The 15,082-nt window shown below is 39.1% G+C and overlaps 1 protein-coding gene across 3 annotated transcripts in view; it reads right to left on the bottom strand.

The window, feature by feature from the left end:
• Window positions 1–15,082, bottom strand: part of LOC135315277 (transmembrane protein 263-like) — a 213,720-nt gene that overhangs the window by 195,080 nt on the left and 3,558 nt on the right. For all 3 annotated transcript variants that reach the window (XM_064462538.1, XM_064462539.1, XM_064462540.1), the window contains one exon: window positions 5,049–5,139. In XM_064462538.1, the coding sequence (XP_064318608.1) occupies window positions 5,049–5,139 (91 nt within the window). The remainder of the gene's footprint in view (window positions 1–5,048; window positions 5,140–15,082) is intronic.

The raw sequence follows: 15,082 nt of genomic DNA, 5'->3' as shown, positions 1-15,082 counted from the left end.
ATACCTCCACAGAGACAGATTATAAGGCTCACACAAGATCCTATGTTCTAAATTGGTGCAAATCATCTGATTTACAGTAACTATGTGTGTGCACTCTTTACCCACAGAAAGTGTAAAATAATTTGAATTAGGAACACCACAGTTATTTGGAAAGTAAATTTCCCAAGATTTGTTACATACTGTATAACTGCTAAGACCCATTGCTTTTAATAAAGCTTTACTCCACAAGGCCCAATCTGTCTGAAAGAAAGAAGGAACATCTCTGCTAGGCCTGAAAACTGCAGAAGAGATAGCGGACAGTTCAGACACAAGACTCATGCTAATTGCCAAATTGGTCATAGTAAGTTGGCTGATAAAATTTTAATGCTTAACATTTCAAGATCATGGAAGAGAGAACTGGTTTATAAACTCCCAAGAGGGGCTACTGCTGTTAACTAATGGAACCTCTTTTCAATCAGACCACACCACCTTGCGCTAAGCTTTACTATACTCAGCACTAGCTAGCAATGTAGGGCCAAAAGAAACAGCAGCCATACCGCAGGAGCTACCAAGGATGCATTCCCAAAATGTGTAACATTCAGCAGTTTGACAGAGTAAAGCTACTTTTCCCATAAGAATTAGCAAAATAGATGGGGGGTATATGCAGGAACTTCAGAAAGAGACTTAGAACACACAGAGATAGTGTGTACGAGGTAGAACATCACAGGATGGTTGAGGTTTGGAAAGACCTCTGGAGATCACCTGGTCCAACCCCCCACTCAAGAAAGGTCACTTAGAACAGCACAGGACCACATCCAGACAGCTGGTTCATATCTCCAAGGTGGGAGACTCCACAACCTCTCTCAGTAACCCATTCCAGTGCTTGGTCACCCTCCCAGTGGAGAAGTGTTTCCTTTTGTTCAGTCATGTTTCGCTTTGTGTCCACTGCCTCCTATCCTGTCACTGGGCATCACTGAAAAGAGCCTGGCTCTGTCTTTTTTTACACCCTCCCTTCAGGTATTTGTACACGTTGATAAGTTCCCCCCGATTGTTCTCCAGGCTGAACAGTCCAAGCTCTCTCAGCCTTTCCTCATAGGAGAGATGTTCCAGTCCCTTAATCATATTTGTGTCCCTTTGTTGGGCTCTTCCCAATATGTTCACATCTCTCTCGTACCGTGGAGCCCAGAACTGGACACAGTACTCCAGGTGTGGCCTCATCGGTGCTGAATAAAAGGGAAGTATCACTTCCCTCAATCTTGGAACAGCACGGAGAAGCAGGAATAAGGTCAGGGTCACTGATTCATCAACAGAAGAGATCGAGATCCTAGTCACCCAGCAAAGGAGAGGCTGCTGTTTCAAAATTCATCACGTTACAGAAGATTTAATCACCATCAGTTTTCATGGCCATCACCTTCCTTGGGTAATTTAATGGAAAAAGACAGAAAAGCAAGGCAATGATAACAATTAACAGTGCACAGTATTAAGTGATCAGCAACAGAACTCTGAAATGGTGGATAAAGAAGCAACAGGTATAACCAGGTGTTGCTGTACTTGGGTAACCAAATCTGGCTCTCTCAACTATGATCAGACCGCCATTTAACACCAAACATTGAAGATCACACAGAATCTACCTGAAAGTACCTCAGTGCTCAAACATGTGGCAAAACAGATCAGCCATTCTGAATCCCTGCAAAGAGGAACGCCTTTTCATACCATTTAAAACAAACTCACTCCCCTCCAGAGCTTGCTGCCCTTCACTGTTTGGTGACAGAAACTAAGTCCTCCTCCCATACTCCTAGCCTTCCCTGTGAAGTGTTTAACACACTAGCCTGCGCAGCACTCCAAATGCTAATTAATACTGCTCCCCCGCACTTGCCTTTTAACTGAGGGGGAAAGAATTGTTAACAAGATCGAAGAGAAAGGCAAGATGAAGGTGGAATAAAAATTAGAAATGTGAATTGGGCAGACGGATCATGAAGTCAAGAGGTAAAATATGATTAGGGGATAAACAGCCTTCTTGAGGCAGAAAGTGTGGAAAGCTACCCCTGTAATATCACAAAGTAGCTTATGGGAAAGGAGTTAATAGGTTTAAACGCTTTCTCTTGTTCACTGGAATGTGTGCAAGAGATCTCTGAAATGTTGCCCGCCCCCGGGCATACCCCCTCCCAGCTGCCCACCAGATTTCATCCCGCAGGCATGAAAACCTCATCATATGTGGCTATAGCCTTGGCCTCACTGACCAGATCTTCCTTTCTCCTCTTCATTTCAAGACAGGGCACAGTGTATCAACGCCATTAATGATAACACATCTTCATTCTAAAACAAAAAGACCTTTTTGATATCTAATATTGCTTACAGGATCTTGTGCCAACTGTGGTTTTTACTCATTTACTCCCCTGGCTCGTTTTAACTGCAAAAAAGTTAACTTTGACAGATTTAAAAAAAAAAAAAGATTCAGGTTACACACAAATACTAACCTCTGATTGTTATCTTTCAGGGATTTCCTGGTCAATATCCTTTTTAAACCACAAAATTCCTCTTGTCTGAAATACAAGCTGCTGCCACACAGCAGCAGAAAGCAACATTTGCTGTACCACCCTACTTGTTACCCACCCACACGCTTATTCAAGACACTTATGTACATGATGGACTGGTAAAATCATCCCTTTATTTGCAGAAGGCCATACTGCAACACTGTTCAGAAACATGACAATCCCTGAAGGGTAATCGTTTATTTTACGGCAATATTGATATAGCACAGTGCTTTCAGTTCCCCTCGTTTCAGGAGGGGAGTAAATATGCAGTGCAAGCTAGAAAACAAAGTCACTATGATGCAATCTGGTGAAATAATGGATTGTGCTAGAATGTCCTTCTGGACTCTGGAGAGCTTTCCATCCCTTATGTGCTCATTATCAGAAGGCAAGCAGACACAGGCTCCAACTCGTAGATCCCAGGAAACAGGAGTGCAGCAGCCATGACAACGCGGTTGGTTTATTCACTTACTGCATAGCATTTGATTTAACTAGGAAAGTGCTAGCAGAAGGAACCAGAAATCAGAAGAGCAACAAGAAGACAGTGCTTAATGGCACTTAATGTTAAAAGAACTTCAGAGATCTATTTCTTCCACAGAGTATTTGTAATCACTCCTGCAACTACATGGTCTTCACAGTAGTTCTGATTGGTCTATGTTGGTAGACAGCAGCTTTCAGGCAAGACCCCTGGTACTCAGCTCCACTAATACACAGAGCCAGATATAATTTCAGCATAATCCTGATGGTTCTCTTTCAGGAGCAGTTTTTCTACCTCTTCTCCCAAGCAGTCTTTAGTTTCAGTTGTGCTCACAATGTCCCTCCTATTTTGCTACTTAAGGTCATTGTAAATTTAAAAAGTCCATACCGAGCTCAGGCTTTAAAAGAACTCACAGGATCTACTGTACCGCTGCTTAACCAAATCAGCTCAACTGTTACAGTTCTTTTTCCTCATCCTAGCCAAGCAGGCATTCCCAGAGCACATACTTCTCCCAGACCACCCAAGAAGTCAAAGTGGAATATTAATACTGATGTTTTTCAAAAAATCACTCAAACCAGCAGGGATGCAGGCAGAAGCAAACACTTTCAATTACTAAAACCTGGCTTGCAAAAAATACTTAGCCACATCAAAAAACCCTTCTGATTACACAATTCAAAGCCATAGTCTAAAATCTAAGGCCATTCCTGATAAACTGATGAGATAAATTATCTCCTGTGTTTCATGCTTCAGGATACAGTCTCTAGGCTCATGTAATCACCAGTTCAGGCTAGTGACCAGAATTCTTACTTCAACAATGCACTGTCATTACTTGCTGACTTGGCATTACTTACAAAGAAGAGGGGGCAAAAAAAAAAAAAAAAATCAAGATTATATCCTCTGTGTGTATATATGTAAGTAATCACAACATCTTCCACATTTATTTCCTTCTAGCTTTATAGGAGTTGCAAAAAGAAACCTGTCTTTCACTTACCTCTACATACTGTCATTGCCAACGCAGAGTATACGAAACGGCGGAACAAGAAATTAAATTTATTGAGAAAACTATAACAGAATGCTCAACAAGAAGGGATGGAGCAGCAAATTCCTAAAACCATCTACTTGGTTCATATTCCTTTTAAGAATGGCTGTCAGTATAAATGCTGTATCAGCATCTTATTCTTTTAAAGGAAAAATATAAAACACATTTATGTTTCCCAGAGACACGTCATGGTATTTTAACAGTAGGTTGCTAATAAGAACCCCAGCACTCTCTGGGTTAAGCCATCCACAACAATTATGAGTGAGTGTGTTTTAAATGTCAATGAAACAGAGACAAAGCTCAAAACTTATCATCACTTGCAGCAATGTTAGCAGCTTCTATACAAAAGAAAGCAATGCCTATTTTGTTCCATATATACAATGTCTGCAACGTTTACAAAGTGGGAAAAATCTGTTCCCTGTATAAATCCAGTGCATGCCATTGCAAACAATGTTTTTAATTAAAATTGGCATTTTTGAGCTTCCTACTGACTTACAGTGTCTCACTGCCTCCTCCTCAGATGGCTAAACTGGCTTCCAAGAGTGATGGCAGAAAGAAACAAAATTGCTAGAATACCTAACTTTGACAAGTCTCTGCTGGGGACAATTTCAATAGCAGGATGCTGCAGAGAGGTAAGAAAAGAATAGATGACTACTTTGGAAGTCTTCCCTAATGGAGGAGCAAAACATCACAAACAAGACAGTAGAGGAGGCCGTTTATTCCTAAGCCTCCAGGCAGGATGATCAAGCAGGACAATTTTAGTCAGAAATCGCATTGTTAAAGGGAATGCAGCACAATGTCTGCACCCCTGTGGCTGCAGCTTTCTTCAAATGCAAAAGGCTAGACCTTTGGCTGGGAGGTTAGCTCAGCTGTCAGCATCGACAAAGGTTTATCCCTCTCAGAAAACAGGCAGAGGTAGGCTCTCAAGTCAGATAGACAGACAGACAGGACAAGACTTCCTTGGACAGAACGTCTTCCCCAATTTAATGCACAAGGTTTATATTGACTGCTAGTACTGTACCTTCGGGAGGCTGTTCCCGCAGATGAGGAGGCAGTTCTTCATTTGTTGTCTCAGTTTCATCTTCCACCATCTGCGTTTCTAAGCTAGGTCCCTGCAGAACAGAACAGCAAGAGGAGGTAAATTGGAGAAAGTTCAGAAAGGAACCACAGAAATAATTACAGGATTAGATAATACGCCAGACAGTAAGGACACAAAGAGCTCACGTTAGCTGATGAAAAAGAAAGCTGCTGGGATATTTGTTTGCAGTCAAATTACTTACAGGAAGGGGGGAAGAAAAACAAAAAGGAAGGACTCCGCAAGCTAGCAAGCAAAGTTACAAGGGTCTGAGTAGACTAAAAACCAGGAACTGAACAGTGAAGCACAATTTCTAAATTACTATTTCTAAAACACACAATGCAATAATAAATTCAAATCCCCATTTACTAAGGGTTCACCATCATTTGGAATTTTCAGGAAAAAACCCAATCTTTGATTTGTCTTACCAAGATTAGATTCTGAAATGTCTGTGGCCTGTTCAATACACAAGGAGATCAATATGGGCTATATAAATGGTCTCATACCTCCTGATTTTGCACATTGCAAAGACTAACACACTTTTAAAATTTCTCCCTTTGCATAGTAGCTTACATTTTCATCCGTTCCCCATTTTTTTCAACAAAATGGACGTGGAAACAAAAAGTGCCACCACACTGTTTTCGAGAGTCTGACAGCAGGGAAAAACAGAATGCCCAGGTGAAGTGTACAAGTCTCTTGTGTTAGTGTCGCTGTCACAACCTTGATTTGTGCCATCCATGACTAGGCAAGCTTTACCTAAGCTATATACCTATTTCTCCTCATTTAAAAACACCCGGTATCAATACTGCCCAGCTTTGGTCAATGAAGACTTCAATCATTAAGTGATGGCTTATAGGAGCTACCATGGAAAAGAGGAAAAAAAATTTTACCACAGGGTATACATGAGAAAGTAGTAAATTGCCTGACTTAGTCCAATTAAAAATCAAACCCAGTAGTCAGTTATCCAGACTGAAGTCTAACCATCTCCTCACTTCACCTAAATAAGGTGATCTAGATTTTAAGAATGTCTAAACAATTCTGGATAGGAGCAACAAATTGCTTATGGAGTATGTATTTGAATAAGTTTTTACATCAACCACAGGCAATATATTTATATACGTTTCTTTCCTACCCATTAATGCATCAGAGAGAGAAAGGAGAAGACAAGGCTACATTAGTACAACAAATCAGAATGTTTGTTTTCATATAAGAGATGTAGACATGTGGGACATGAGGTACCAATATTTGCCTTGCAAACATTCTGAACCACAACTACAAGAACTCCCAAACTAAGAGTTGTTTTGAATCCTTTACCTGCACTTTCCAGTTTGCAACACCAAAAACCTTTTTTGAAAAATGAAAAAATAAAACAGAACCATCTGCACAAGGCAAAGTTTAAGTCCTTATTAACTATATGATGCCCAAGGAGACAATCTGACCTCTAGGGACTAAGGGAAAGCCAGTAAGAACAACATTCTTTCCTTCTTCAAAATAGTCAGCATTCTCACTTTGCTACCATAAGCCAAACCTGCTCAGTGGCTTCTCCCAACAACAGTCCATGACAGTGACACTCGTTTGGGTTACAGTTTTGTCATCTACATAAATACAAAGAGGATGTAAAGTGCTATCAGAAGCGAGTGGTGGCATTATGGTTTTTTTTCCCCTTATGCATGAACTACTTCTCCATGTTCATTAACAACACAGCTCTCCAGTATGGTGGTTATCACTGACAATACTTGCCCTGAAATAAAGGTTTATCTTAGCTGAAAGTCAACCTTAGCCCTAAGCTAGCATTAACAAATGCAGCTGTGAGGAAAAGAAAGCCCACTACAGACAACCATGAAGCCCATGGCTGAGATGCTGTTTGCCATCACCTACTTCCCTCCAATTCAAAACCATAACATTTGCTGCTGGAATCCCAAACAAGAACAATACACAAGCCAAGATTACTGCTTTTATAGAATATTCTTAATATCTAACAGAAATGGCCAGAATTTTTGAAGACTTCTTTTCTCACTACTCAGAAACAATCACAACACAGCATATTTTTAACTGTATTTGGTACACATTTCCTGTATTTTTTTGAGAATCTTCCAAGAACACTGAAACAACTGATTTACAAATTTTTTTATTTCGAAATTCAACATTAAAAATTGAAAACAGTCGAGACTGAAGCATGGCATGCCAAGTAATCATAAACTTAACTTTTCCAATAATTTTTTTGCAAGAAACCTTGAAATCTTGAGATTTCCTAGTTCCTAAAAAGAAGTTAGAAATGTTTTCAAAGAGTAACCCAAGTTCTTATCTCATTGCTATCTTATCACTATATATAATCACCTATAATATAGGGAGCCTCTAGAAGAATTAGTCTCGTAAACTTCTACGTTTATCAGACTTCAGCATATCAGTTTAATCGAGACCAGTGAATAAGTGTGCACAGTATTGGTACTGAATTTCACTAAGTAATTAGAATGTAAAACAGTTAACAGTAGATGAGATCCTAGGTTCTTGTATCCAAATCTAGAAGTAATACTTAAGGCTCCAACACTGACAGATGTTACTAACAAGATTACAAAGTCCCTTTACAATGGCTTTGTATCTTAAATTAGCATGTCCTCTGCTTTTTTGGTTACATCTGCCAAGTTCAATTCGCCAGGTCTACTGCAAGCTTGACAATCAATAGTTAAGATATCTGCAGTTCTGGCAGCACGGTAATCCACAACAATCAAAAATTTATAACTAAGTTAAAAAAAAAATTGAGACCAACAACTTTATAACACTCCTACTTCAAGAATGAGGTATCACTTACATTTGTGGGTTTTTTTATTCTTAAGGATCCTTGACAGACGAGTACGGGAATGGGATGCACTCAACTGTATAAAGTTAGTGGCTTGCAGAGAAGTAGCCATGAAAAGTCCAGCAATTCTAGAATAATTGTCTTGAGCTGCAGCCATGGCAGAAGTAACGCACAGGTTTTGCTTTTGCTTTGATGCTCCCCTCTAGCAGCATCTAGGATGCTGGAAGATGTATCAACAGTTCAGAAACATCAGTAGATTATTAACTGCACAATAGTCTTTCAATTATTTAGGGTTTATACAGCCTTTTTAATTGTCAGTGTGGTTCCATTCCTCACTAGCGCCATTGGAGAAGCACAGATTTAAACAGGTATTATTACAGGGATAACTAGGGTGTGGAGCCTAAGAACATGTAACTAAGAAAAACCTCTTGGCTCTCCAGAGATGGTCCCTGCTCTCACAAGCAAGCACATCCTACAGTTCCTTTCAGCAACTGACGAGTTTCTGACTATGAGCACTATTAAGATTTAGTGGAATTTTTATAGGTTATATTTTAAAACAAGAAACAAGTCAGCACAAGTCAGCACAAGCAGAGTCAATACCCACCCTTCCGAACTGAAGTTATGGATGTGCCAATTCAAAGGTAGCTCAGTCTGACCCTCCCAAAGGTTTCAATGAACTACAAGGAAGCTGAAAAGCTTTGTATAAACTCAGCAAATAGTAAAGATCAAGAGAAAAAACCTACCAGGATTCTCACAGAAACTGCCCAAGGAACATATTATCCTATATTCTGATCACACTGTGTGACTACTGGCTGTATAGCACAGTTTAACTCAAATATTATGAGCTGCTGTGACCCGGTTAATTAGTGTTCATTCGCTGTCTTATACTGTGTTTCATAGAAGGCTATGTCTTTACGGATGGAGAGGACTTCCAGTACTGAACTAAACAAGTGTGACAATTCACCTGCAAGCATTTCAGCCTACACCTCACGCTTTTCCATGGGATACAACACTTTTGAGAATAATTCTGATCAGGAATTCGGGATCTGCTCATATTTTCAGGATATTTAAAGAGTGTATATTTTACAAGTGCTGTGATAAATCCATGCATGACAGAAAGAAGGTCAGTATTTTCCACAAAGGACTGAGGTACGTTTATGACACTGAAACCAAGAGCTGCATTTATCACTACATCTGTATTAACAAGTTATTTCAGTATGGTCAATCATAAGGACTGCCTATACCATCTCACTCTCCGCAGAGTAAGTAACCAAAAAACCCACATAGTTCAGGAGCAATCCCAACACCAGACAACCATTATCAGCCCATTTTTCATGTAAGTCAATAACAACATGAGACCGTCGCTGCAAATGCCCTAACAGGTAAGCCAGCAGTGGAAATGGCCAAGCATTCTAAAAAGTCCCTACAGACCATCTTGAAACAACCAAAAACACCCTACCCTCCACCACCACTGCTTTTAGGCCTTTTAGACTCTACTTTTGTACTTAACATTACATTAATTACTGTACATAATCTTAAACTGAAGTCTGTCAATTGACTGGTCACTGAGCCAGGATTAGGCTAATGAACAGCAAAAAATAAAACCCCAAAACAGAGGCCAATGGTGGGGAGGGAAACAGAGGTAATAAAAGATTAAAAAGAAGAATCCATCCTGTGAATAATTATTACTGAAATTGAATGAGTTTGGGCCAAAAAAATTCAAGTTTCCTTCAGTTTATGATTACTAATAGAAAGACATTTTACTGCTGTTCCCAACCAAGAAGCACATACCCTACAGTTCTGTTCCTTCTTGCCATTTCTACTCAACCCCTAGAAACACAGTATTCTTAAACACAAAACACAAACCACACAAACAAAACAACAAAAAAAAACCCTACAACATGAATACTCTTCTCCATTATACTGAATTTTATTAGTAATCATTTCCCCCTTGCAGAACAGAAGCTGGAGGAATGAATGTAAAGCCCAGTCATGACTTCAGCAGCAGTTTAGTGTCTCAGTTCCGAGGCTACCCTTTGAAAGTTATTCTAAAATCTGCAGCTTTAGTTATTTCTTTCCCTGCACGTTTTCAGGTGAAAACGTTATTTATTTCCTGACCTAGATCTTCATATTTCCATTCTTGCTCCTGAACACTTTACTCCAGTTTTTCCTTTCTGACATTCATCTTTACATTTATTTCCATTCTGGACTTGAGCCTAGAATCTCACTTCTTTCACTGTTCAAAACTGCCTCATTCCTCATAAAGCCTCTCCTTAAGAGCCCACAAGGTCAGACCCACTTCATTCTACACAAATCTTCAACTGCCAGCCTATATCACGTCCTCCATCCTGCCTGACACTGACTTTCAGACCTGGTATTCTATGTAGGCACAATTCCAATAAAGTAATTTAGCAGAGGAAAATTAGTGGCAGCACAGGCTTACCCCTCCACATCTGTGATTCCTCTCGTAAGCTTTCCCAGCACGTGTCCAACACCTGTTTTATATAGCATCAAATACATCTCAACTGATAACTAGAAAGGCCAGGTGCACCCCTAAAGAATTACAAGGCTCAGTGGGTCTGTGGAAAGAAATAAGTGATGTAGTCCCCAAGTATAGGACAGTTTTAAGTGCTTTGAGAAACTACAGTGATATTTTTAAAGTATCATAGTGAAAGCATTGACTATTTTTGCACCATGTTTAAAGAACGCTTATTGCATGCCCACAGGACAAAAAAAAACCCCCATAGTTTCCTGCACATTTGCATAGTTTACTGAAACCACAAAAACCCCACCTCTTCTCATCCCAGGTTCACTTCCTCCAAACGGGTGAGAGATGATACACACACAGACTGGGCTGAATGTGTGCAGATGCCAAAGGGCTTATCAGATCCAGTAATAATGAAGCTGACCTTCATTAGGCTTCCCTATGATGACATCATTAATGACATTGTTAATTTGGGATCGCTCTTCTATCCAATCACTGTTACAAAGTTCCTCAGAACTTATCTTCAATATTTCATGTTTAATCAAATTACATTATTCCATCTTCTGTATTTGAAGGTGGCTTGTTGCTCAGAATGTCCTTCCTGCTTCTACACAACTAAATAAAAGCCTCAATTCCTACAGAAAACAAAGGCTTTGCTTATTTTAAGAAAAAAAAAAAAAAAAGGATTTTAAACAAGCAGACACTGCGTAGGTAGTTCAACATGACGACTCGCTTTTCCAGGGAGCTGAAGGTCTACAGATACTTAACTTCAGCTGAAGCACATACCTACCCAGCCATGTCCTTATACACTACTGCTCAGATAACTACCCTCAGACACTGGAAACAAGTTTAAAACTATCCCTGTACCTTTGTTAGGCAAGTGCCTGTTGCAACTGCAGCTTTTACTTCAGCAATGAATTTTCAGCATATTGGGGAATTAAGAGTTTAATTTAAAATTTAAAATGTAATAGGAATGTTCCACTGAATTCTGTCATCACTACTGATTGCACACCCACACCTTAGGGGTTTCTAAAGTCAGCTGGGCTTCCTGCAGAGAGAAAAAAAAATTATCTGCAACCATGAACACTTTTTCCCCCCACTTTCCTGTAGGTTTAAGAAAGCCTCTTAATGGATTCTTTGCTATTAATTTTGCAAAACAAGGTTCACTCATAATGAGAGCTTCTGTGCCAGGTTTCAGCCCAAGGGAAATTTGAGTTACAGTTTTAAATCCCCTAGAACACTGAAGGAAAGTGCAGAAACAGAAATGCTGAGGATGACAGTCGCGTAAAATTATAGCACTTTGAACAAAGTACGCTGTAAGAAAGAACTAGAAAAGTTGCTTAGATCACTTACTCTTCCCTGCATCTGGACAAACACATTAGGGAGGCTACAACTTTAACAACACTTAATTTTGTCTTGACAACAGGACTGGAGGAGAGAGGCAATGAGAGCAAGTTTTAATGTTGCAAATTCCAAACCAAGATCAAGTTCTATTGGTCTCAGCAGAAAAGTCAAATCCTATTTCTACAGCAATAAAACAACTTTGTACTGCGAGTAATCCTAATTAGGGTTTACTTGGCATAAATAACTTTTCAACAGCACTAATGACACCACAATCTATTCAGCAAGCCAGTAAACAGCCTGGTTTACACTTTTTACATTCACACTTTATATGGGGCAGATAACACCATTTATACAGCAAAAAGACAATACAGTCTGCTCAGTGGTAGTTCAGGCAGTTCTGGATTTTGAACCAATTATTGTATTGAATTTTGTCTTGATGGACCATTTATTTTCCATCTGAATTTTACCTATTAAAGCAATGTTAGCACTGAAAGAAAGTTAAGATTGTTTTTCTAAAACCAAACCAAACAAACCACGCTTCATTCGATCATGTACTGACCTGGCCCAAAGAGACCACTCCTCACTCTGAGCAGGTTCACCAATGTGATTATCAAAAGGATACCGGATAGCCGTGTAAAGGCTGAAAAGTTAGCCTGAGAGAGGCTGCACGATTTGCTGTCAATGCTAGTTTAAACTACTACCTCCACAAGGAATGGTATGCCTTGTCCAGAACACTATTTATATTCAAAAACTGACTGTGCTGAATTGCATTTGTTTGGAAAAAAGTTACATGAAGGCCAAGTGGCATTGCACAGCACAACTCAAATATTAGCAGTCTAATACATATGAAAAACATTCATTATAGAAACACCAGACAGGCTCTGAGAGAGGAGTACGATACGGAATGATGCAGGACCAGTGCATGACCCTTGCATCAGAGCAAACCAATCAAATAATTATCAATAACGATATCTCAAAAAAAAAAATCAATTAACTCACATTGATAATTGACCATGCACTGATTTAGGTAATTTCAGTGGGAAGAAGCCTTCCTACATCCTGTCAGTCACTCACTGTCTGTCAACAAAGACTTCAGGGGAAAAAAAATTCACTCAGTTGAGCTGGTGAACCAAAAGCAGGCAATAAGACGACTTGATGACCTACAGTTTTATTGCACTTTCTACGTAACTATAATTAACAAAAGTAGTATAAATGTATACATGTAATTTCTCCAGCCTGATCCTCGACAGGTGGATTTAACGATTAATGCCAGTTTTACTCAGACTAAAGAACGGAGATAATGCATGCTGCAGAAAGAATATTTCCTGATGAGATGTGGAACTACCACTCTAGAAAGCTGCAGACAGCATGAGAAGTTTATCTTAAGTAAAAATGAGAAGCCCTTTGCTTAATAATATAGGCCTATATGATGGTCATTAAGATTTTCTTAAGCATGCTAAAGACTTAAAAAAATAGTATCCTTTCCATTAGCCTCAGTAGGGTCGCAGTTTAAAAGCAAAACAAAAAACCAACACTCATAGAAGGATGCATTAGAGCAATATTCTATAACAGTGGTTTCATATGGCCAGCTTGAATTACCTGAATATCATGCATTCATTTCCTTAAAAGTGCACAACTACTGTTTTAGCTTGAATGAGTTGAAATTTAACTAATTTGTTCAAGGGATCTTACACCTAGAACATAGTAATTTCTACAATAAAGTTTTAATTCAAAGTACATAAGCATGTACCCAACTGGAAAAATACAAGCACTCCCCCCCAAGAGTCACAAGAAGCATCACCGGAACAGTTTGAAACACAAGTCGTCTTGCCAAAATCTTAATTTTTTTTTTTAAATTAGGCAATAAAAATAATAATGCTGCAAATCCATATGAAGTTAAGAAGTTGTTCCAAACGGACCAAAAGTCATTTTAAATGCTAGAAATCAAGGTTAAAAATACTTTATTCAATCCAGAACTTATTTCTCTTTCCTTATTTCATCTGGAATTCAAAATGCATTTTCTGCAAAACATCAAACATTTCTAAATCAGCTGGGACATAATAATATGATGTATTTATCACACGATTTTTGAATTTATTTTGTTGATGGCTAGGTAAAGTCTATTTCCTTCCTTACAAATGAGTCCTGAACTCAGATCAGAGCTCTTTGAGCTCAGTGTTGCTTGTTGTTCTATGAGTTTATTGTTGTAGTGTTTTAAAGGCTAGATTTCAAACACAATATTTACTTTACAGAACAAACACTACATCATCTGGTATTATCAAGCTCTCAAATTTCAAGCCCACATGCCTTAAACTTGATAGCCAGAAGTACTGCCAGCAGTAATGCCCTTTCTATTTCAGGCTTCATAGAGATCTCATTTTCTTCCAAACTAACTGCAAGAAGCGTAAGTAAGATCACAAGTTGCCGCATACAGGATTTCAACCAGAGTTACTTCGCTCAGGAACTAAACAGCCATCAGATGGAGAAAACATTTGATCATTATGAAGGCAACCAACACAAAAGTAAAAATTCATCTGGCAGCAACAGCTTTTGGTAACGGCTGCCCTTTACGTTTGAGGATCTGGAAGGCGCACAGACTCTCTCCAAAAATGATTTTTTAGATTGAAAGGAAGCCCAAGAATCGCACTAGACCTTTAGGCAGCTCTGCAGAAGTGGTAAGACTGTAAGATTTGCTAACACAAGCACAAACCACTTTTGTGACTTCCAGTAAGTTCAACCAGCAGGAACATTTCTTTTGAAGAAACTGCTTAAGACCTCTACACCTGCCCTCACCAACGTAAGCATGTGTCTTGCCCAGAACTTTGAAGGCATGTAACCTCATCCCATCTCTCTGAAATTCAGCTGGAACACTGGGAAAGGAAAACCCCCAGGAAGTTTGTAAGGTACTTCACCAATAAAGAAAATAGGATGTGTAGGCAAATGTTAAGTCAGAATTATCTACTGAATATGCAGTTCATGTTCCCTTTTACTCTATCACTTACATTCCACTCTCCTCCTGCTTCCTATAACAGATTTAGGACTACATGCCAGGAAAAAAAAGATTACTATATACTCCATATAAAAAGAAGAGACGAAAGGTATTGCTTTCTAAGCTGTTCCTTTCCCAAGTACTTTTCATTTCAAATGTCAAGAACCCTGCTAAACAGCATCAGAGACACGTTAAAAAAAAAGTTAAATATACATCAAGTTTTGACAGGACAATCCATGACATCCTTCAGGAACAGAGCTGTCTGTAAATATAAGCAAGAAAAATTTTTACTCAGGCTTTCCATAACTTTTGGTGCTTCATCTTCAAATACCTTGCCTTTATCTGATCTCTAGGATTCATCTGCC

This window comes from Phalacrocorax carbo, chromosome 10 (assembly GCF_963921805.1).
Source record: "Phalacrocorax carbo chromosome 10, bPhaCar2.1, whole genome shotgun sequence".
In the NCBI taxonomy this organism is placed as follows: Eukaryota; Metazoa; Chordata; class Aves; order Suliformes; family Phalacrocoracidae; genus Phalacrocorax; species Phalacrocorax carbo.
The sequence above is the reverse complement of the archived record's forward strand: the minus strand, read 5'-3'. Positions and strand labels throughout refer to the sequence as shown.